This window comes from Neophocaena asiaeorientalis, unplaced genomic scaffold (assembly GCF_003031525.2).
Source record: "Neophocaena asiaeorientalis asiaeorientalis breed wild unplaced genomic scaffold, Neophocaena_asiaeorientalis_V1.1 scaffold282, whole genome shotgun sequence".
Classification (NCBI taxonomy): domain Eukaryota; kingdom Metazoa; phylum Chordata; class Mammalia; order Artiodactyla; family Phocoenidae; genus Neophocaena; species Neophocaena asiaeorientalis.
The window spans coordinates 577,893-598,599 of record NW_020172595.1 but is presented as its reverse complement, the minus strand read 5'-3'; the positions used below and the strand labels follow the sequence as shown (position 1 = coordinate 598,599).

General features: G+C 48.1%; 2 protein-coding genes across 2 annotated transcripts in view; both read right to left on the bottom strand.

The window, feature by feature from the left end:
* The window catches only part of LOC112395396 (MHC class I polypeptide-related sequence B-like), a 12,951-nt gene extending 7,483 nt beyond the window's left edge, over positions 1 to 5,468 (bottom strand). Inside the window, 2 exon segments of the mRNA XM_024738553.1 lie at positions 2,436 to 2,768; positions 5,427 to 5,468. Of these exon segments, the coding sequence (XP_024594321.1) occupies positions 2,436 to 2,768; positions 5,427 to 5,468 (375 nt within the window).
* A 1,263-nt stretch (positions 5,469 to 6,731) lies between these two features.
* LOC112395459 (BOLA class I histocompatibility antigen, alpha chain BL3-7-like) lies at positions 6,732 to 9,980 on the bottom strand. Its single transcript, XM_024738687.1, is given in 9 exon segments — positions 6,732 to 7,138; positions 7,302 to 7,349; positions 7,490 to 7,522; positions 7,955 to 8,065; positions 8,184 to 8,459; positions 9,077 to 9,352; positions 9,554 to 9,802; positions 9,805 to 9,920; positions 9,922 to 9,980. Coding segments are annotated over 9 exon segments (1,158 nt in total). The 5' UTR covers positions 9,966 to 9,980; the 3' UTR covers positions 6,732 to 7,133.
* Positions 9,981 to 20,707: the final 10,727 nt, after the last annotated feature.

Here is a 20,707-nt window from a genome sequence, read left to right as displayed (position 1 = left end):
GCCCCCGCCCCGTCCCCGTCCCCGTCCCTGTCCCTGTCCTCCCTCCCCCGAGCGGGGACCGCCATCCGGCCGCTTCCGCTGCCTAGAAAAGCCTGGAGGCTAGAAAAGCCTTAGGATCCCCAGGAAGGTAAGACGGAGGGTGAGTGCAGACAAATGCCGAAGGGACAGGCTCTGAGCAGCAGAAAGTTAGGGCGGCCCCCACCAGAAGCGCCCAGATCACCGCCTCCCTCCTCTGCAAAGAAGACTCCCCGCCCGCAGCAGGGAAGGTCTCACAAGGCTGCTTCAGAGACACCCCACGTTTCCGGCCTTTCGGGGCTTCTTCCTTCAGGCACAACTTCTCTACCATAACCCCCTCCCTCCACCTTGCACAGCAACAGTCCGCTGAGACCAGATTTGCAGATTTCAGCAGCTCTGCCTCTCAGAAGCCACTTGCCCAGATGAAGGACTCTTCCCCAGAGTTCAAACTCTTCTAGATGTTTCCACCATTATAATCTTCTCCTCCCACTGACTCCAAGACGGAGCCATGTGTCTTTTCCTGTAGCCTCTGCCTATAGGTATCCACACTCTCCCAAAGCAGCCTCTTGATTCAGGCCCAATGAGGTGGCTCCCCATGATCTACCCCAACACCAACCTCTCCCAACTCCCTTTCCAACCTGCCTCAGGACAACTGCGCCTCTGGGCCCATCTGCCCCTCAAACCCAACAGATGTACAGGCAAACTCTACCCCTCTCCCTGCACACCAGCCTCTCTCCCTCCCCAAGTTCTCTTTAAGCATCACCAGCTTGGTCCCTTCTGATCCCCTTTCCCCTGCCTCTCATGGGCTCACAGTCAGCTCCTCCAACCCCTTTTCAGTCCCACTGCAGCTACCTTAGTCCAGGCTTTCATCTACCTCAGCCTAGAGAACTGCAAAGCCTTCCTAAACACCTGCCTGTCGCCAGTTATAACCATAAGGCCCCAGCCATCCACAGCTGCCCCATCTGCAGAATTAACACATAAGGTCTCTACTCCACCATCAAAGCCTGCAGTTGCCACAACCAGCTGTCTGGCATCATCTTCCACTTCTCTGGTGACATCTCCCCTGGGTTGCAGTAAAAGTGGGCTCGCCCCATTTCCTTACCCTGTCCCATCAGGATGCCACTGCTTGCACATTCCCCTCTCATGGATTGCTCTCCTCTGCCTTCCAGCCCATCAGAACTGCACATCCTAAAAGATCTCTTTTACATAGTGGGATTGGTGGCACAACCTCTGAATTATACTAAACACCACTTAACTGTAACTTTAAAAGGGTGAATTAAAAAAAAAAAAAAAAAAAGGGTGAATTATGTGATATATGAATTATACTTCAATAATACTGTAATAACAATAATGCCGTCCTGAAGGCCTCCTTCTACTGAAAGCTGTGACTTAACCCCAGCACTCATCTCTTAGTCTCTGGAATACCTACACCATGGTCTTATTAAAACCAGCTGGAGAGTTTTCACTGTCTGTACGTTCAGGCAGTGGCCCAAACCAATTGAATTAGTATCCCTTGGGTTGGACTTAGACCTTCATATCTTTTAAAGCTCCGTTGGTGATTCCAATGTATTGGCAAATTTTAGAACCACTGGTCTAGGCCATGGTTTGAACCTCCTTGATGGTACCAGGTGTGCTCTCCCTTGAACCCTATCTTACCATCTTATACTCCTCCCATTAGACAATGAGCCACTCCAGTAGCAGGAACTGTGTTCATTTCATCTTTGTCTCCCCTGCAAATGCTTTCTCACATTGAACTCTGCATGTCACTACTAGCCATTCCACTAAGACCCCTACCCTACACTTTTTCTGTGGATGGAAATCTCATGCATCACAAAGTTTTAACCATTTCTTAGATTTCACATCCATTTTGATTAATTCCTTTGAGCATCATAATTTATTTAGCCATTCAGGGATTGGGTCCTGCTCATTCTCAGAGAGAATCTTTTCACTTCTAAAGATAGCAAGAATAGTGAGATGTAGAGAGGCAGATGGAACCCAGCTCTCCCGACAGCTGGGCCCAAGCCCTTTCCTCCATGATGTCAACACTCCTTAGAGGACATCTTAGGTGTGCAAATCCAGCAAACCGTCTCATTCAGCTCACCCCCACCCTCCCAAAAAAGACTTTCAATACTTTAACGCTAATATGCTAGGTTTGTTGCACAGCATTTTGAGACGATTGTAACTAGAGATAAAGCCAATCCTACTCATTCTGGGGGTGGAAGAGGCCCTGATGGTATAGGGCTCAGGGCCAGGGTTGCTCCCTGGATCTAGATTTGGCTGCCTCACCCCCCAACACACACCGGCCCCCCGCCCAAGCTTCCCAGGTTGTCTTTTGTAGAAAGTATGTTCCCTCCACCCCACCCTGCTTCCAGCCCCCTCTGCTCTGCCCCATGAAAGACATTTTCTCCCTCCACTCTCACCTTTGTACCCCTGGACTCACCCGCACAGCGGCATCTTTCTCTCTGCAGACCTCTGGTGCCACTGCTGGGTCCGGAAAAGGAACCTAAACCACCCAGCGCGGATGCTCGCAGAACCCAAGGCGGGGCTCGCAGGAAGGCCCTGAAGTTTTCTCTGCTGGGCCAGAGTTTACAGTGAGGACTGGAAATCACCCGTCCCCCAAACCCTGGGCTGAAGGAAATAAAAGTCGTCCATGGATTTAAAAGCAGAATAAAGGAACTTATGTGCAGGCTGGGAGGGGAGAGAGCTGCATTTAGGTTTCTGGTTCTCAAACTGCCGCTTGAGAAAATGAAGACCTATGTGGTCCTTGGAAATTCCGAGTTGGTAGATCCGGAGGGGGATCTAGAATCCGACTTATTTCAAACAAGGTCTTGGTTGATTCTGAGGCGTGTGAATAGGGAAATGTTTCTTCCAGCTCCGCCCCGCCCCGGGCCCCGCTGTTAGATTCTGAGAACCAAAAACTCTTCCTCCAGCCTTGCTTCCGCCCCAGGAAGCAGAGGGCCCGCTAAGGATCTAGGAAATACCCGCCGAGAATGCTCCTTCTTCTGTGGGGAACATAATTTAGAGCTGGTGTGACTTCCTTCAAAGACTGGAGTGACTTCACTAAAGGACACAGTAACAGCGGGTCCAGGCACAGCTTACAACTGCTCGGGCGAGCACCCACTCCCCTGTCCGCCCGCATCTGGCCTGAGGTGGACAGAGTCACCTGTGTTCACTGTGGGGCTCGAATGTGCAGGGGACAAGATGTAAAGAAGAGACCAGGAAAAGGAGGGCGGGAAGGGAGAAAGGGTTGAAGAAAGGAAGAGAGAAGATGAAAAAGGGTGGGAAAATCTACAGGGGAAATAAATTTTAAAATATATTTTTATTATTTCTAACTTATATTTAGTTCTGTCATTTATTAAAATTTTACCATAACTGTTTGATCTCCCTCTGAATACATAAAAGATGGCTATCATCGTTATTGCTGGACTGCCTGAGAGCAAGTTGCAAACCTTAGGACTCCTTACCTCCAGATGTGCCGGGTGTAGCTCTTAGCAACAAGAACAAGGTGTTTTGTTTGTTTTGTTTACCTAACCGAAATACAGATTCCAAAGAGAATAATAGTTTTAAAACCAACTTGGTTGGGGCATACTTTACATACAACCTATATTTCTTTTTCCTCTTGAATATTTTATATAGATCATTAGGTTTCCTTGAAGGTTTGGTAGGACTTAACCTCTAAAACATTCTGGATAAGGTTGAAGGGAAACAATTTTTATAACTGCTTTAACTTATTGACTTGTACTAAGTCTTTTCCATTGACATAAATTTCTTCAGTTTTAAGATTGTTTAAATCTCTCCTTTGTCTGCAGTGACATATCTCAGACAACTATGTTTTGTTCTTAATTTTGCCTATTTTCTTTTTAAAATAACTATTTCAATTCAGTATTTTACTTGGTTTTCTTCTTATAAATCCTCAACTGATACTATTTATTTATTTACTTATTTTTGGCTGCGTTGGGTCTTCGTTGTTGCACGCGAGCTTTCTCTAGTTGCTGAAAGCGGGAGCTACTCTTCCTTGAGGTGCGCAGGCTTCTCGTGGTGGCTTCCCTTGTTGCGGAGCATGGGCTCTAGGGGCGCAGGCTCAGTAGTTGTGGCGCACGGGCTTAGTTGCTCCGCGGCATATGGGATCCCCCCGGACCGGGACACGAACCCGTGTCCCCCGCATCAGCAGGTGGACTCCCAACCACTGCGCCACCAGGGAAGCCCCAAAGTGATGCTTTTAAAGGTGAAGTCCAATGGAATATACTCAGCCATAAAAAAGAATAAAGTAATGTCATTTTCAGCAGCATGGATGGCCCTAGAGATTATCATAGTAAGTGAAGTAAGGACAGAGAAAGACAAATACCATATGATATCACTAATATGTGGAATCTAATTTTAAAAAAAGATACAAATGAACTTATTTACGAAACAGACTTACAGATATCAAAACAAACTTACAGGGCTTCCCTGGTGGTGCAGTGGTTGAGAATTTGCCTGCTAATGCAGGGGACACAGGTTTGAGCCCTGGTCTGGGAGGATCCCACATGCTGCGGAGCAACTAGGCCCGTGAGCCACAACTACTGAGCCTGCACGTGTGGAGCCTGTGCTCCGCAACAAGAGAGGCTGCAATAGTGAGAGGCCTGCGCACCGCGATGAAGAGTGGCCCCCGCTTGCCACAACTAGAGAAAGCCCTTGCACAGAAACGAAGACCCAACACAGCAAAAATTAATTAATTAATTAATAAACTCCTACCCCCAACATCTTCTTTAAAAAAAAAAAAAAAAAAGTTACCAAAAGGGAAACGTGGGGGGGGAGGGATAAATCAGGAGCTTGGGATGAACACACACACACACTACTATGTATGAGATAGATAACCAACAAGGACCTACTGTATAGTACAAGGAACTCTGTTCAATATTCTGTGATAACCTATATGAGAAAAGAATCTAAAAAGGAAAGAATATATGTATATGTATAACTGAATCACTTTGCTGTACACTTGAAACTAACACAACGTTGTAAATCAACTATACTCCAATAAAATAAAAATATTTAAAAAAATCAAGAAGTCATACCATGTCCCTCTTCTGCTCAAAACTATCTTATAACTCCCATCTCCCTCAGAGCAAACGTCAAAACCCTTCCAGCATCCTCCAGGCCTTACATGGTCTGGCTGTACCTCTGATCCTATCTCAATTAATCTCTGCTCCTGCCATACTGGCCTCCTCACTTTAACTGGGACACACAGACATGCTTCTGCCCTGGTGCATTTGCCTGGAGATTCCCTCTGCCTGGAAAGAACCTCCTCCAGACATCCTCAGGGATAATTCCTCCATGTCCTTCAAATCTCTCCTCAAAGGTCACCTTCCCAGTGAGGCCCTCCATGACCGCCCTAGTAAAATACCCATTTTCCCTGTTCCCGTACTCACACTCTGGATCACCTTCTCCACTGCATCTTTTCTATTGTACATATCCCCTTGTAACAGAACACTTTCCTTATTTACTATGCTGACAGCACATAGTCTGTCTCGTCCCACTAGAATACATGCTCCACAAGGCCAGCAATTTTTCTGTTTTTACTTCAATGATGTTTCCCAGATGTAAAATACTGTGTCATATATCTGGCACACAACTGTATCAGTTGAGTGAATGTTCAATGTAAAGCACCTCCCTATTCTAGAGACAGTATCTTTATTACTGTGACCTCAGGCCAAAAGCTGTTTTGTGGCAGCTACAGAACAACATCTACTCACATGATGTCAGTGCTGCCAGTGTTTGTCTCACAAGTGCTGTTCTCCCCTTCCCACCAACCAACCTTCCGCCGCACTGCCTCACACAAGTATATTTTTCTTTTCAGAAAACAATGATCCTTGACTTATGGGTCCTATTTTCCAACCAAATATAAACCTAAATTAGACTCTGCTTTACTTTTTTTTTTTTCCTTTTTTTGGCCACACAGGGTGTGGAACTTCCCTGACCAGGGATCAAACACAAGCCCCCTGCAGTGGAAGAGCAGCATCTTAACCAACGGACCACCAGGGAAGTCCTAGACTCTGCTTTATAAATCCATGAGTTTGTACTGGAGCCAGCACTGGGATTACTAGAGCTAAGGGCAGGGAGAGTGGGTAGGCGAGCAGAGCAGAATTCCGACAGGAACTTACCTAAGACGAGACATTATGGTTTCCCGCCTTTCTGCTAATTCCAGAATCTGGATCCTTTGAGAAGGTTGGGAGAAATATGGAAAGAACAATCAAACCCTAGACAAAGGGCAAGAGCTGGATGAATCTGAAAATCCACCTCTGGACACCACAGACTCTCCTGTGTGCAGGGGCAGCCTTGGGCCTTGTGGGGACCACGACAGGCCAAACGACTCCTCCAGCTGTCAGAGGTGGGGGACACCCAGAGGAGAATAAAACACAAACTCAGGCAAGAACCTCTAAAGAAAGAAAGAAACAACAAATAACACCCAAAAGGTAGGGGCTGAGGACTGGACACAGGCCTGAGCCGAGGCTGACCTGGTGACTTCTTCTGAGATCACAGCTGCTGGTGGGACAAAGTTCTGAAAAGACAATGACAAAGGAGCTGAGAAGATGTGACCAGGAGTGACCACCTCAAAGCCCAAGATGCAGTGAGCACGGAGTGGGCACAGGCCGCGTCCATGCTCAGTTCCTCATCACCTCCTCCTGTCCCACCGGCAGCAGACAGAGCACAGCAAGCACACGGATTCTGGAAGGTTCTCAGCGCTTCCATTTATTTTCTCTCTCAAACTTTAAGAATCCTTTCCTTTATTATCCCATCAACGCCTCAAGGCAGGAATTAGAAAAAAAAAATTTATATACAAATTTTATTTCCAACAGGCAAGTAAGACATTATTATTCAGTGTACCACGGAGTTAAGACAGGGATGGAGGTGGCCCAGCCCTGCCTCTGCTGGAACAGGCAAGTGGATCAGGGAAGAGAACACAGGTCAGGGTGGGGAGGGGTCGTGGTGGGCAGGGGTGGGCCAGTCTCCCTACCTCCTCACATTAGGCTACGAGGAACACAGACACATTCAGATGCAGCTGCAGAAAGAGGAGTCACGGGATCTGAAGCCACAAAGTGGGACCGTGCATCACCCAGTCCCACGAGGCTGCTGCCTCACACTGTGAAAGAAAATAATCATGAACAAATGCAGGTCAGTCATGTAAGTGCTGACCTTCCCAACAGCCCCCCACATGCTCAAATGTCCCATTCAAGGACCCCCACCACCCGGGGCATCCCCTCGGCCCCAACACCTCTCCCAATCTAGGTTCTGCAGGGTCTCACCTTTAGGATCCGTGAGAGACACATCAGAGCCCTGGGCACTGTCACTGCCTGGGGGAGAACAAAACCAGGACGTGGTCAGAACCCACAGGAGAGAAACTAGAGAAGGAACTTTAGGAGGGTGAGGCCCCCATGGCCTCCTGTCTGCACCCTCACAAGGGTCTCAGGAATCACAGCCCCTCCACACTTACTTGCAGCCTGAGCGTAGCTCCCTCCGTTCTCACCTGTAAGAAGAAAAGCTCACGTGAGAGGCCAGGGAGAAGACTGAGTTGTGAAATCCTAGAGGAACCCCCTAGTCCTGGACCACAGAGAACTTTCCAGAACTGTAACCAAAAATCCAGGACAGGATCAGGAACATGAAGAAAGGAGATATGGGAGGAGTGGACCAGCTGCCCTCCTGGGAGTCTGTCCTTAGCGGGACCTTCCCCCTCTGACCTTCAAGTGCTAAGAAACAGGCCCTCAACTGGAATTATGAAGGTGAAAAATCTGTCTTTCATTTTCATATGTACTTTATGAAAGGGTAAGTGTTAGCACTCAGCTCCATATTCCACATGTGTGTGTAGGGTACTTTCCAGTAATGAGGCAGGCAAACGTCTACCTGGGCTTGAATCCCCCAGTGAGACAAGAAAACTCAGATCCTTCCCCACCTTCCCTACCTGAGTGCTTCTTCCTCCAGATCACAGCTCCAGCCACCACGGCTCCAGTGACCACCAAGAGAACCAGGGCAACAATGAGGCCCATGATGGGGACGGTGGGCTGAGGAGGTTCTGTGGAGGAAAGGGAAGGGGCCCTGACCTCAGGCCTGAATCCCGACCTTGCTGAACGTGTCCAGAAGGGCTCCTGCTTTATCTGAGAGGAAGCTCCACCCCACATGTCCCTCCTTACCCCATCTCACGGTGAGGGGCTTCTGAAGCCCCTCATGCTGCACATGGCACGTGTATCTCTGCTCCTCTCCAGAAGGCACCACCAGGGCCCCCCACTTCTGGAAGGTTCCATCCCCTGAAGGCCTGGTCTCCACAAGCTCCATGTCCTGGGTCTGATCCTCCCCATCACGCTGCCAGGTCAGTGAGATCTCCTTAGGGTAGAAGCCCAGGGCCCAGCACCTCAGGGTGACCTCATGGTCAGAGATGGGGTGGTGGGTCACGTGTGTCTTTGGAGGGTCTGAGGAGGAAGAATCAGAAAATTCACACTTAGTGTTACCTTCATGGGCCACTGAACCAGCATCACGTGACCATCCTGAGAATGAACAGCACAACGGGTTTGAAAATAACAAGCACAAACACCAGACACCAGCCTGGACTCCGGGGTCTGGGAAGATCTCCCAGTCCTTGGCAAGTTCTGTGATAAGGATGAAAGCCAAGGTAGGAGGCTCCATGTAAAGGGGAGAATACAGAGCAATGGTCCTGACTTTGGTGGAGGCTGAATGACTCAGAAAAGCTGGAGTCAGGCCTCCTAAGATGTTCTTAGGCTGAGAACAGGCTTGAGAGAGAAAGTCATGGTTCACAAGATGGGGGTCAGGGTCAAAGGGCACGGCTGGTCAGTTATTTTAGGGATGGTTTCCTGTTTCTTCCCCAAAGAGACTGGATTCCTTCACTGTCTTTCAGAGAAGTTAGGCCACCGGCGAGTCACTGTCTCGTACAGAATACGAAAACCTGGGCGATTCCTCCCTCTCCCAACAAGAAGTTGGGGCAGTGTTCACAGGGACCCCATTTCCTCCCCTTGTGGGAAGCCAGCTCCAGCCCGAGGGGAGACCAGGGAGGCCCCGCGGACCCTCGTACCTGCGCGCTGCAGCGTGTCCTTCCCGGTCTCCAGGTATCTGAGGAGCGCCTCTACGCATGCCCCATCCAGGTAGGCTCTGTGGCGCTCCGCAGCACCGGCCTTCTCAAGCTTGCTCTTGGAGATCTGAGCCGCCGCGTCGGCCGCGGTCCAGGAGCTCAGGTCCTCGTCCAGGGCGATGTAATCGGCGCCGTCGTAGGCTAACTGTCTGTACCCGCGGAGGAGGCGACCGTCCGGCCCCACGTCGCAGCCGTACATCTCCTGGATGGTGTGAGACCCTGACCCCGTCCCGCCCAGCCGCAGCGATTAAACCCAAACCGAAAATGAAACCGGGTAAAGTCCCGCCGTTTCCTCCCGAGTCGGGAGGCCGGGCGGGTCCCGCAATGTTGGGGTTGCCCTCGGACCCGGAGACTCGGGGCGACGCCGGCCCGTCCCTGGGGATGAGGGTCGTGACCCGGACCCGGGCCCGCGTCGCTCACCGGCCTCGCTCTGGTTGTAGTAGCCGCGCAGGTTGTTCAGGTTCACTCGGTAAAACTGTGCGGCGTCCTTGGAGATCTGCGTCTCCCGATCCCAGTACTCCGGCCCCTCCTGCTCCATCCACGGCGCCCGCGGCTCCTTCCTCGGATTCGGGGCATCGCTGTCAAACCGCACGAACTGCGTGTCGTCCACGTAGCCGACGGAGATGAAGCGGGGCTCCCCGCGGCCGGGCCGGGACATCCCGGTGTGTGGAGCAGGAGGAGGGTTCGCGGTGCCATGACCTGTGTCCTCGGCGTCTGAGGAGAAACTGCGTGAGGCTGCTTGGTGGAGACTTTACAACCGGGAACCGTGGAGACGCTTATTGGCTTCTAGAAACCGGACACGCAATGGGAGTGAGGACTGGGGCATCGTCATGAGTATCCAGTCAGGAGGGTTCGACACAGGCTGTGAGAGAGAAAGTGAAACTCAGGGGAGATGAAGAATCCCCAACACTGAGCGTCCCCGCCCCAGACACCGCCCTGAGAGAGACCCAGTGAGCCACACTCGAGTTCTGGGATGTTGCCCTGATCCCGCTCCTCCTGCACCGAATGCTCTTCGTCACATTGTCTCTCTGAGTCCTGGCCCAGGGGCTGTCTGAGGAAACCAAGAAGCCATGCCCAGATTGGGCTCAGCCAGTTTTTCCTCCAGTGTTCTTTCGAAACCATCGTGGCTGAACAGGACCATCTGCCTCTCACCCCTTATCTCTCACCCCTTGGACTCTTCTAGAAGAAAACTCACCCACCAGGGACCTTGATGCCAGAGAGTGAGGTCTCTCTGGGAATGGAGGTGGAGGAACAGGGGTTTTGTGCTTTAAACCTGGAGAAGTTGTGCCTGAAAACACCAGATAGAGATTCCCATATGGATCGGATAGTTTCCTTTGTGTTTGTTAACTATAGCGGGGAGCACAATCTTTATGTTCCGCAAACATCAGGAATCTAATCTGTAAAACTGATTTTGGCCCTTACCGATACAGAAATGTGCCTAAATGGCACTGCCAATCATACTCACAAAGCTCCTAGATTTTACTTTCCCAAACCATGTGTCAGTGTCTCCTGTGTTGCTGTGTTTTAAAATTGTCTTCATTCCATATCCCTGAGTTTGTGTGAGTTGAAGAGGAGCAGAAAAATACCACCCCAAAATATACCATTCTGGCATACTGATTATTTTGAACTGAAGTTATGATGAAATAAAATTTATATTTTGGGGGCTTCCCTGGTGGCGCAGTGGTTGAGAGTCCGCCTGCTGATGCAGGGGACATGGGTTCGTGCCCCGGTCCAGGAAGATCCCACATGCCGCCGAGCGGCTGTGCCCGTGAGCCATGGCCGCTGAGCCTGCGCATCCGGAGCCTGTGCTCTGCAACGGGAGAGACCACAACAGTGAGAGGCCCGCGTACCGAAAAAAAAAAAGAAAACCAAATGACATGTTTAATATCTTATAATTAATTTAGAGCAAACAAAAATTAAAGTACAAGAATTTATTTTCCTCCTGAGACACTATATTAGTTACCTGCTGCTGCAAAATAAATCATTCAAAACTTAGTTGTTATTCAAAACAACAAACATTTATTATCTCCCAGAGTGTTTCTGGCTCTGGGCCTCTCTAAAGGAGACAATCAAGTTGTCAGCCAGGGCTGCATCATCTGATGGCTTGACTAGGGCTGCAGGATTCACATGAAACATGGCTCACTTGTACGGCTCTTGGAAGAGGGCCTCAATTTGCAGCCACATGGACCTTTCCATAGGGCTGCTTATGACATGGCAGCTGGCTTCCCCCAGAGCAAGTGATCTGAGCAAGAGAGCAACAAAGATGGAAGCTTAAGTGAGTTTTATGTCCTAGACCCAGCGTCATACACCATCACATCAGCCTTACTCTATCAGGTAGAAGTGAGTCATTAAATGCAGCCCACACTCAGGAGAAAATTAAGCTCCACCTTTGGAAGGGAGGAGCATCAAAGCATTCCTGTATGTGCTAAAACCAAAATTAAAATTAAATATTCTTGGGCTTACCTGGTGGTTCAGTGGTTGGGAGTCCGCCTGCCAATGCAGGGGACGCGGGTTTGTGCCCCGGTCCGGGAGGATCCCACATGCCGCGGGGCGGCTGGGCCCGTGGGCCATGGCTGCTGGGCCTGCGTGTCGGGAGCCTGTGCTCCGCGATGGGAGGGGCCACAGCAGTGAGAGGCCCGTGTACCGCAAAAAAAAAAATTAAATATTCTTTCAGGATTTAAAAAATCAAATACTGGAGTATATGGTATATACACTTTAAACATACTAGATAATGCTATTTTGAGTTCCAAAGTGCTAGTACCCAACAAAACATTGTAAATCAACTATACTTCAGTAAAAACATAAATTTTTTTAAAAGTGCTAGTACCAACGTAAGCTTTTACCAGAAATGTGTAAGAGTTCATGGAGCTGATGTGTTTACTCTGAAAATGAAACAAACTCAGCTTGGGACTTCCCTGGTGGTCCAGTGGTTAAGCATCCACCTTCCAATGCAAGGGACACCCGTTCAATCCCTGGCTGAGAACTAGGATCCCACGTGCCACAGGGCAACTGAGCGTGCTACAACTACTGAGCCTGCGCCACAACTAGAGAGCCCACACACTGCAACTACTGAGCCCTCACGCTCTGGAGCCCACGTGCCACAACTAGTGAGAAGGCTGCGTGCCGCAACAAAGAGCCCGCATGCCACAACTAAGACACGACGCAGCCAGATAAATAAATAAATATTTTTTTAAAAGAAACAAACAAAAAAGAAACAAACAAACTCAGCTTAAGGAAAGGAAATAGGAGTTGAAAGTCACTTACTTGTTTGCAGAATCACCCAGGCACTTTCTTTTCTTCCTTTATTTTACTTTTATTCCATATACCTTGGCATTATAATTTTAGCATATACAGATAATGCTTCCTTTCAGTTTTCAGTATAACCACATAGTATTATTTTATATGTTTGAAACATCTGATAATAAGAACAAAGGAAGGAGAGGAGAGAAGGAAGAAAGCAAGGGGGAAGGAGAAAAGAAAACAAAAGTAAAAGAATGAAGAGGGAAAAAAAGGGAAAAAAAAGAAGAGGAAAAGAGGAATTGGAAGCAAGTATAAATAACATTTTCAAGGTGAAAGGAGATAAAACAGATTTAGGCAATAACTATAGAGTAATAGAGACTTAAGAGAGCTTTGTTAGTTATCTACTGCTGTGTATCAAACTACTTCTAAACCTTAGCAGCTTAAAACAACAAACATCTATAGTTAGTCAGACAGAGGGAGACAAATATCATATGATATCACTTATATGTGGAATCTTAAGAAAATGATACAAATGAGCTTATTTACAAAACAGAAATAGACTCATGACATAGAAAACAAACTTCCGGTTATCAAAGGCAAAAGTGGGTGGGGGGAGATATAAATAAGGAGTTTGGGATTAACATATACACACTACTATATATAAAATAGGTAAACAATGATCTAATAGCACAAGGAATTATATTCAATATCTTGTAATAACCTGTAATAGAAAAGAATCTGAAAATATATATCAATATATATGTATTTACTGAATCACTTTGCTGTACACTTGAAACTAACACAGCATTGTAACTTAACTACACTTCAATTTTTAAAAAACCAAACATCTATCACCTCAAAGAGATAATACGAAACAAGCAAAATGGAACAGACGCTGGTAGAAGTTGGATAAAGAGAAGGATTTTACAAGATGGAATAAATAAATAGATTGTTGGTATACAGATGGAAATTATTTTGTTAGTCCCAGTCCTCCAAGAAACAAATGCCAAAATAGGATTAAACTCAGCAGAATTTTATTAAACATCTGTGAGAGAATATGGAGAGGGAACCAGAAAAGATGAGAGAGCCAGCAGACCGAGATGCAACTCTGATCGCAAGTGATCAACAGGAGAGCTTTCCTGGACTCTCCAAGACCATCAAAAACAATCTAAGCGAAGTTAAGCAAGGCCAGAGGGAGTCCTCAAGTCACAGTTGGTCATCAGAGGAGTCCCATGTCTCCCAGGAATGAGTCTCCCATAGTGTCCCTGCTGTGACCAGTTACTGTCTGGGAACAGCCCACGGGAAGCAGGGCCTCTGCACAAACGCTGTCATAGATTTCAGAGCACAGGAGCGTGGGTCCTGTGCCTTACCTGGGAGTGTGACCCAAACCTTCACACCTGATGGGTCTGGGCCTCTGGAAATCAAACACTTCTGTTATTGGACTTAATTACATCCCTCCCAACCAAATACTTATGTTGAAGACCTAAAGACCAATGAGACTCTATTTGAAGATGAGGATCCCACGTGCTGCGGAGCAGCTGGGCCCGTGCCCCACAACTGCTGAGCCTGCGCTCTGGAGCCCGTGAGCCACAACTACTGAGCCCACACGCTACAATTACTGAGGCCCACTTGCCTAGAGCCCGTGCTCTGCAGCAAGAGAGGCCACCGCGATGAGAAGCCCGCACACTGCAATGAGGAGTAGCCCCTGCATGCTGCAACTAGAGAAAGCCCGCGTGCAGCAACAAAGACCCAACACAGCCAAAAATAAATAAATAATTAAAAAAAAAAAAAAAAGAAGAGCAAGAGACACCAGAGATAGCCTTTTTGTTTTTTCTTTTCTTCTTTTTTTTTTGGTGGGGGTGGTGCTTTGGCCATGCCAAGTGGCTTGTGGGATCTTAGTTCCCCGACCAGGGATCAAACCCGGGCCCTCGGCAGTGAAAGTATGGAGTCCTAATCACTGGACCACCAGGGAATTCCATTCCCTTTTTCAATTCCCCTGTGCTCACAGAGGAAAGGCTGTGAGGTCACTGTCTGCAAGCCAGGAAGAGAGGCCCCACCAGACACTAACCCTGCTGGCATCTTGATCTTGGACTTCCAGGCTCCAGAACTGTGAACAAATTAATTTCTGTTTTTAAGTATCCCAGCCGATGGTATTCTGTCATGGCAGCTTGAGCAGCCTTTCTCAGGCTGGGTTGCTGCATTTGTCTGTTCAAATTGCAGGGAACGTGAGAGAACCAGGAAGCGCCCAGTCTACCACCACTTCTGAATGGATTCCTCCTGCCCTCATTGTGTGGTAGTAGCTCCACCCCTTTCTGCAGATTAGGGTAAATTACTCCTTCCTCGAGAAGAGGGAACTCTTCTTCTTACCTGCTGGTCTCTGGGCACATGGAGTCCAAACTTCTCTGGGGGCAACAGTAATGTGTAGAGGTGTAGTTCCATGGTATCCTTGTGGTACACCTTATAAAAGTGCCCCTTTTGAGAACCAGGACCCCCAACCCTGTGGAGATGTGAAGGCAGAAAGTGTAAAATCCCCCCTGTGGGTGATTGAAAGTAATGGTAAATGGGGTGACACCTGTTTCCAAACCGTGGTCCTGGACCCACCTTATTTTCCTATTGAGAACATGGCACTATATAAAGGTCTCTGATTTAATAATACACTGCGTCCAGAAAGATGTATCCCCATCCCTTCAAGATGTTTCCTCAAAGATGGAGCTTTAGTTGCATCTTCAGAAGGCCTGTCCAGCATTCTGTGTGGCTGGCAGCCCCTGGGTGGTGCAAACGGTGATATGACCAGTGGATCTCATGGTCATGGCCCAGCCTGCACCTCCTTCACTGTGAAGTTGGCCCCTGGTCAGATACCCTGCTAAGAGCAATTCCAAGTCTGTGCATCAGGAATTTCAATGGCCACCAGGTAGCGGTGCTGGCTAAAGTTCTGAGGACCGGAAAAGAAGATCCGTATATGGAATAGGTGCCTGTCCCAGTGAAGATGAACCTCTGGCCCTCCAAGGATAGAGGGGACAGAAAGCAAGTCAATTTGTCAATTAGCAGCTAGTTGGTCACTCAAGAGACAGTGCTATATCAGGGCCCAGTATTGGTCTCTAATGCTGACAAGTTGAACATTCAGGGGCAGGTGTCGGAATTCTAAAGTCAATGTTCACCCGCTCGATGTCCATGCCTCGGCCACAAGAATTCACTGTTGAAAATCTTTAAACTGTTGATACTGAGAAAGCCTTTGTGAGAAAGGAAAGCAGAAAAATGTTGAAGGTCCCTTCTTTTAATGGCCTCTTTTCCTCGCAAGGACACAAAACATCTTCCTCATCTCTGACTCACCTCTCCTCCTGGGGCATCCCACAGAGGATGGCAATGGCTGGGAAGTTTTGCTCCACTAGGAGGCGGGCCAGGGCAATGCAACGCTGCACAGACCTCAAAAGGATCATTACGTGTTGGGGGAGGGGTGTGGCGGTGAGATTGAGGGGATGTGGGCTCCCAGGCAGGCTGCCTTAAACTCCTTGAGCTCAAAGCCACCCTCAGACATGGCCCTGTCCACCAAAGGGCCCAGGAGCCAGCCCCACACACAAGTGCACAGGCACTAGACTTAAGATTCCCAGGGCCCTGGACCCAGCTTCCCGAAACCCCTGGACCCAGCTCCACCCATCACTGGGCAGGCATCAGCCCCAGGACACTCTGGGCCCCAGCACTATCCACCAGCAAGTCGATACCAGCCTTGGGACCAGCCTCACATACCAATCAGTAGGCTCCAACACCAGAACCCACTAAACCTCAACTCCCCCCACCAGTGAACGGATACCACCCCCAGGACCACCACAGCCCCGAGTCTGACAGGGCAGGACCCAGCCCACCTACCAGCAGGGCGATGCCAGCCCCAGGTCCTGCTGGGCCTCAGTGCCATCCACCAGCAATACAACACCAGTTCTGGGATACCTGGGCCCAGCAGCCAGAGAACCCAGGTCCTGGCTCTGCCTGCCAGTGGGCCAGCACTAGCCCCAGGGCCCCGTTTCACCCACTGGTGAGTGGGCACCAGCCCTGGGATCATCTGGACCCCAACCCCACCCACCAACAGGTGGACACTGGCCCAGGGACCAACACAGCCCCGCAGCCTGCATTGTCAGGACCCAACCAACACACCAGCAGGCTGGCACCAGTCCCGGGACTTCCTAAGCCCCAGCCCTGCCCACCAGCAGGTCAACTCCTGCTCTGGGACACCTTGGGCCCATCAGCCTGCTGCCCTGAGATCCAGCCTCATCCACCAGCAAGTTCACACCAGCTTTGGAACCCCCAGGGTCCCGCAATCAGAGACCCCAGGACCCAGCTCCACCTCCCAGTGAGTGGGCACAAGTCCTGGGATCCCCCATGCCCCGGCCCCACCCACCAGCAGGCCAACACCAGCTTTGGGATACCTTAGACTCCTCAGCCAGCCACCCCAACATTCAGCCCCACTCACCAGCAGACCAACACTAGATCCGGGAACCCGAACCCACAACCATACCCCCCCGAACCTGGATCTTCCCACCAGTGAGCCAGCTTAGCCCCAGGACCCCCTGGGATCCCACACAAGCTACCTCATGACCCAGCCCTGCCAAACAGCAGCCATCAGCTTCTGCACAAGGCAAGGCCTGGCAATCAACCAGACCAGGGGCCAGCCATGCCTACTAGATGGTCCACAGTAGTAAGCCCACCACAACAGAAGGACTCACACAGCCCACATAGGGGGCACCCCTAGAGCATATAGCTCTGGTAACCAGAGAGGAGTGTACAGCTGGGATGCATAATGTCTCCTACAAAAGGCCACTTTTCCAAGATCAGGAAATGTAACCAATCTATCAGATACATAGAAACAAAAACAGCAAGTTAGCCAAAATGAGGCAACAAAGGAGACTAGAAATCAACTACAAGAAAAAATCTACAAGAAACACAAACACATGGAAGCTAAACAACATGCTAATGGATCACTGAAGAAATCAAAGGAGAAATTTAAAAATACCTAGAGACTATTGAAACAAAAACACAATGATCCAAAATCTATGGGACACACAGAACTGGAACAAATAATCCTAAAATTTATATGGACCACAAAAGACCCGAAACTGCCAAAGCAATCCTGAGAAAAAAGATCAAAGCTGGAAGTATCATGCTCCCTCATTTCAGATTATTCTGCAAAGCTACAGTAATCAAAAGAGCATAGTACTGGCACAAAAACAGACACATAATAAACTCACACATCTAGTCAGTTAATCTACAACTAAGGAGGCAAGAATATACAATGGAAAAAAGACAGTCTCTTCAACAAGTGGTGATGGGAAAACTGACAGCTACATGTAAAAGAATGAGATTAGAAAATTTCCTCATACCATACATAAAAATAAACTCAAAATGGATTTAAGACCTAAATGTAAGACCTGAAACCATAAAACTCCTAGAAGAGAAGACAGGCAGAACACCCTCCGACATAAATAGCAGCAATATTTTTTCAGATCTGTCTCCTAAGGCAAAGGAAACAAAACAAAAGCAAAAGTAACCATGTGGGACCTAACTAAACTCTCATAAGCTCTTTTTTTTTTTGGTCACGCCCAGTGGTGGCAGTGAAAGCAACGAGTCCTAACCACTGGACTGCCAGGTCCCAAAACTCATAAGCTTTTTTTTTTTTTTAATATTTATTTATCTATTTAGCTGCGCCATGTCTTAGTTGCGGCACGCCAGATCTTCAGTCTTCATTGTGGCCTGCGGGATCTTTAGTTGAAGCATGCGGGATCTTTAGCTGCAGCATGCGAACACTTAGTTGCAGCATGTGGGATCTAGTTCCCCGACCAGGGATCGAACTCAGGCCCCCTGCATTGGGAACACAGAGTCTTAGCCACTGGACCACCAGGGAAGTCCCAAAACTCATAAGCTTTTTTAAAAAATATTTATTTATTTATTTTTGGCTGCATTGGGTCTTCATTGCTATGTGAGGGCATTCTCTAGTTGTGGCGAGTGGGGGCTACTCTTCGTTGTGGTGCACGGGCTTCTCTTTGAGGTGGTTTCTCCTGTTGTGGAGCATGGACTCTAGGTGTGTGGGCTTCAGTAGTTGTGGCACATAGGCTCAGTAGTTGTAGTTCACGGGCTCTAGAGCCCAGGCTCAGTAGTAGTGGCACACAGACTTAGTTCCTCTGCAGCATGTGGGATCTTCCCAGACCAGGGCTCGAACCCATGTCCCCTGCATTGGCAGGCAGATTCTTAACCACTGCGCCACCAGGGAAGTCCAAAATTCATAAGCTTTTGCAGAGGAAATGAAACCATCAACAAAATAAAAAGACAAACTAACGAATGGGAGAAAATATTGATATGACCGATAAGGGGTTAATATATAAAACATAAACAGCTCATACAACTCAACATCAAAAAAACAAACAACCCAATTAAAAAATGGTCAGAAGACCTGAATAGACATTTTTCTAAAGAAGACATACAGATGGCCAACAGGCACATGAAAAGATGTTCAACACTGCTAATCATAAGAGAAATGCAAATCAAAACCACCATGAGCTATCACCTCACACCTGTCAAAATAACTATTATCAAAAAGTCAAGGGGGTCCAATGTAGGGGACATGTGTTCGAGCCCTGGTCTGGGAAAATCCCACATGCCGCAGAGCAACTAGGCCCGTGAGCCACAACTACTGAGCCTGCGCGTTTGGAGCCTGTGCTCCGCAACAAGAGAGGCCACGATAATGAGAGGCCCGCGCACCACGATGAAGAGTGACCCCGCTTGCCGCAACTGGAGAAAGCCCTTGCACAGAAACGAAGACCCAACACAGCCAAAAATAAATAATTAATTAAATAAATAATTAAAAAAAAAAAGTCAACAGGGCTTCCCTGGTGGCACAGGGTCTAAGAATCCGCCTGCCAATGCAGGAGACACAGGTTCGTGCCCTGGTCAGGGAAGATTCCACATGCCGTGGAGCAACAAAGCCCATGCGCCACAACTACTGAGCCTGTGCTCTATAGCCCGTGCTCTGCAACAAGAGAAGCCACCGCAATGAGAAGCCCGCGCACTGCAATGAAGAGTAGCGCCCCGCTCGCCACAACCAGAGAAAGCCCGCACGCAGCAACGAAGACCCAACGCAACCAAAAGTAAATAAACAAATAAATAAATGTTTTTTAAAAAGTCAATAGCTAATGTTAGTGAGGATGTGGAGAGAAGGGAACACTTGTATGCTGTTGATGGGAATGTAAATTGGTACAGCCACTGTGGAAAAGAGTACGGAGTTTCCTCAAAAAGCTAAAAATAGAACTACCATATGGGGACTTCCCTGGTGGCACAGTGGATAAGACTCCGAGCTCCCAATGCAGGGGGTCCGGGTTTGATCCCTGGTCAGGGAACTAGATCCCACATGCATGCCACAACTGGGGAGCCCGTGTGCCACAACTAAGGAGCCTGTGAGCCGAAACTAAGGAGCCTGCCTGCCACAACTAAGACCCAGTGCAACCAAATTAATTATGTTTTTTAAAAAAGAAGATGAAAACGCTCAATGCTCTGTGGTGACCTAAATGGGAAGGAAATCCAAGGAATAGGGGATATATATACATGTGGCTGATTCACTTTGCTGTACAGCAGAAACTAACACAACATTGTAAAGCAACTATACTCCAATTTAAAAAAAAAAAAAGAAAATGAAAACACTAATTCAAAAAGATACATGCACCCCAATGTTCATAGCATCACTATTTACAATTGCCAAGATATGGAAGCAAGCTAAGTGTTCATCAACAGATGAATGGAATACTATTCAGTCATTAAAAAGAATGAAAATTTGCCATTTACAACAACATGGATGACCCTGGAGGGTATTATGTTTAGTGAAATAAGTCAGAGAAAGACAAATACTGTATGTTATCACTTATATGTAGAATTTAAAAAATAAAACGAATGAATATAGCAAAACAGAAAGAGCAGGTATAGAAACAAACTAGTGGCTACCAATGCAGAGAGGGAAACGGGGAGGGGCAAGATAGGGGTAAGGGAATAAGAGGTACAAACTACTATATATAAAATAAACAAGCTACGAGGATGTATTATACAGCAAAGAAAAAATAGCCGTTACTTTGTAACAACTTTAAATTGAGTATAATCTGTAAAAATTATGGATCACTATGTTGTACACCTGAAACTAACATAATATTGTAAATCAACTATACCTCAATAAAATTTTTTTCATTTAAAATAAATGCAGGGCTTCCCTGGTGGTGCAGTGGTTAAGAATCCTCCTGCCAATGCAGGCGACACAGTTTCAAGCCCTGGTCCGGGAAGATCCCATATGCCACAGAGCAACTAAGC